This window comes from Palaemon carinicauda, chromosome 10, assembly GCF_036898095.1.
Source record: "Palaemon carinicauda isolate YSFRI2023 chromosome 10, ASM3689809v2, whole genome shotgun sequence".
Lineage (NCBI taxonomy): Eukaryota > Metazoa > Arthropoda > Malacostraca > Decapoda > Palaemonidae > Palaemon > Palaemon carinicauda.
In genome coordinates this window covers 87,974,390-87,977,272 of record NC_090734.1, presented here as the reverse complement: position 1 = coordinate 87,977,272, position 2,883 = coordinate 87,974,390, and the positions used below count along the sequence as shown (strand labels likewise).

At 46.2% G+C, this 2,883-nt stretch overlaps 1 protein-coding gene across 1 annotated transcript in view; it reads left to right on the top strand.

The window, feature by feature from the left end:
• Positions 1-1,818: 1,818 nt before the first annotated feature.
• Positions 1,819-2,883, top strand: part of LOC137648107 (uncharacterized) — a 1,486-nt gene continuing 421 nt past the window's right edge. The window contains exons 1-2 of the mRNA XM_068381042.1: positions 1,819-2,090; positions 2,528-2,883. The exon at positions 2,528-2,883 is cut by the window's right edge and continues 29 nt beyond it. Of these exons, the coding sequence (XP_068237143.1) occupies positions 1,819-2,090; positions 2,528-2,883 (628 nt within the window). The remainder of the gene's footprint in view (positions 2,091-2,527) is intronic.

Sequence of the window (2,883 nt, the reverse complement as noted above, 5' to 3'; positions counted from 1 at the left end):
CATGGCTCCCCCCCCCCTAAAAATGACATACTGTACGTGTTAAATAGGGCGCCCTGATCTAGAGAGGCGAACTGTAGCCGGGTCATCTGGCAGAAGATAAGCAGGTTTTAGACGATCAATGGAGACCCAGTCTTCTTTGCCGCGAATGTTTAGGAGGAACGCTTTCGGACTGCGTCGGATCACAAGGAAAGGGCCCGTGTAAGGGGGCGTTAGTGGTGGCTTGCTGGTGTCGTTGCGCAGGAAGACGTGCGTTGCAGAGTGCAAGTCCGTTGGTATGTGATGCTTCGCTGGGGGCTTGTAAGTCTGGCGGCATGGAGTAAATTTTTCCACGACGTGACGTATGCGGTGGAGATCGTCGGAAGAGGTTGTAGAAGGAAAAAATTCGGCAGGGATGACCAACGGGTCGCCATACACCATTTCGGCTGCCGAGACGTCGAGGGCGTCTTTAGGAGTGGTCCTTAATCCCAGGAGGACCCAGGGAAGCTGAGTAAACCAGTTGCAATCCTTGCAGCGGGACATCAAAGCTGCTTTGAGGGTGCGATGAAAACGTTCAACCATTCCATTGGCAGCGGGGTTGTAGGCCGTTGTCTGATGTAGGGTGATGCCCAGGAGATTTGCTAATGACGTCCACAATTGAGAGTTGAAAGTGGTTCCCCTGTCAGAAGTAATATGCTCAGGAATACCGAATCTTGAAATCCATCCAGAGAGTAAGGCAGATGTACATGAGGCGGACGTTGCAGTTTCCATTGGAATGGCTTCAGGCCAACGAGTGGAGCGGTTGATGAGAGTAAACAGGTAACGAAGTCCTTGTGATGTGCGTAGGGGGCCTACAACGTTGACGTGAATGTGTGCGAAACGACGCTGAGGTTGAGGAAAGGTGCCCACTCCTGAATCCGTGTGTCGATGTACTTTTGAAGTTTGGCAAGAAGTACAGGCGTGGACCCAATCCTTAGCATTCTTAGAAAGGCCGTGCCAAATGAACTTTGCCTTCAACAGCTGTGCAGTAGAACAGCACAGGGGATGTGAAAGGCCGTGAATGAAATCAAACACCTGTCGGCGCATGGGAGCAGGAATCCAAGGTCGAGGTCTACCAGTACTGACGTCACAGAAGAGGGTGGTGTTGGAGTCTTCGAGGGGAAAGTCTTCCCAACGGAGGGACGTGTAGGATGTCCTACAAGCTCTATACTCTGGATCTTGTCGTTGGGCTTCAGCCAGGGCGTTGTAATCCAATCCCAGTTGAACGGCAGCCAACGTGTTTCTTGACAGTGCATCGGCAACGAGATTCATTTTCCCAGGGACGTATTGGAGGGTGCAATTGTATTCAGCCACGGTGCAGAGATGTCGATGTTGACGGGCGGACCAGGCGTCAGACTGTCGAGTGAAGGCGTGCACCAGAGGCATGTGGTCTGTGCGAATGACGAAGGGCGTACCTTCTAAGAAATGTCACAGAGGAAAACTGGAGACGTGAATTTTCATGTTCGTTTTAGTGCGAGGGAAGAGCACAGATACAAGCATAATATATACAAAAGAAATTATGTACAATTGTGTGGCACACGGTTGGTACAGAAGAAATGGAGTAGGAACAATATTATCGAAAGAGTTGAAGGACAATTTGATTGGGGTGAATAGGAAAAATTATAGAATTATGAGTTTAAAGCTAGGACTAGGAGCAACAATTGTCAATGTGGTGTGTGTATATGACCCGCACACTGGATGTACAGAGGAAAAGAAGGATACATCCTGGGAGGAGATTGACAGGAGTTTGGAGTAATTCCAGCAAGGGAAAGGGTAATTATAGGAGGAGATCTGAACGGCCACATGGGAATTAGTAGGGAAGGGATACAGATAGTGCGTGGAGGTTGGGGTGTGGGTGAGAGAAATGATGGGGGAGAAAGAGTGATTGATTTTGCATTGACTTTTGACCTAGCAATGATCAACACCTTCTTTGAAAATAAGATTCACAGACTGATTAGTTACAGTAGTGGTGGCAGGGAGAGCCAGATAGATTTGCTGCTGTGTAAGAGAGACCAGCTGAAGGAAGCTAGAAATTGCAAGGTGATAAATGGGGGGAGTATAGCAGCGCAACACGGGTTAGTGGTAATTGATTGCAGACTAAGGAATTGTAGAAGTAAAAAGACGAGAATAGACCCAAAGATTGAGTATTGGAAATTGAAAGAGGAAGAACTGAGAGCCTTGTTTAGGGAAAGAAGCCAAAAAGAAGGCAGATCTATCAGGACAAATGCAGGATAAAGAAAACTATAAACAGGTAAAGAAATAAGCAAGAAGAGCAGTAGCAAAGGCAATGGCAGAGGCATTAAATGAAGTCTATAAAGAGAATGAGACACCAGAAGGAGAGAAGAAAATATTACCAAATCTAAGGTCCGAGATGCATCTAAAAACCTGAAACAGATAAGGCAAATAAAAGATAGCAATTGTATAGTTCTAGCTGAAAAGAATGAAATTAAAAGGTGGTACACATATTTTGAAGGGCTATTGAATGAGGAGAACCCAAGAACCGTATTCGCAGATGGACTCCAAACAAGACAGTTACCATAGGAGTGACTAGAAGAAAAGTAGAACAATCAGTAAAGAAGATGAAAAATAGTAAAGCTGCAGGACCGGATAATATACCAGTAGAGGTATGGAAGAGTCTTGGAGAGGAAGGAATAGATGTTATGTGGGACCTGATGCAGAAGATTTTCATTCAGGAAAAAATGCCAGAGGGATGGAGAAGAAGCCTAATCATTCCCCTCTATAAGGGGAAGGGAGACATCCAGAAATGTGGCAACTACAGAGGCATAAAGCTGATAAGCTCTACTATGAAAATGTGGGAGAACATCATTAAGAGGAGTCTCAGAGATGAAACAACAATTGAGGAGGAAC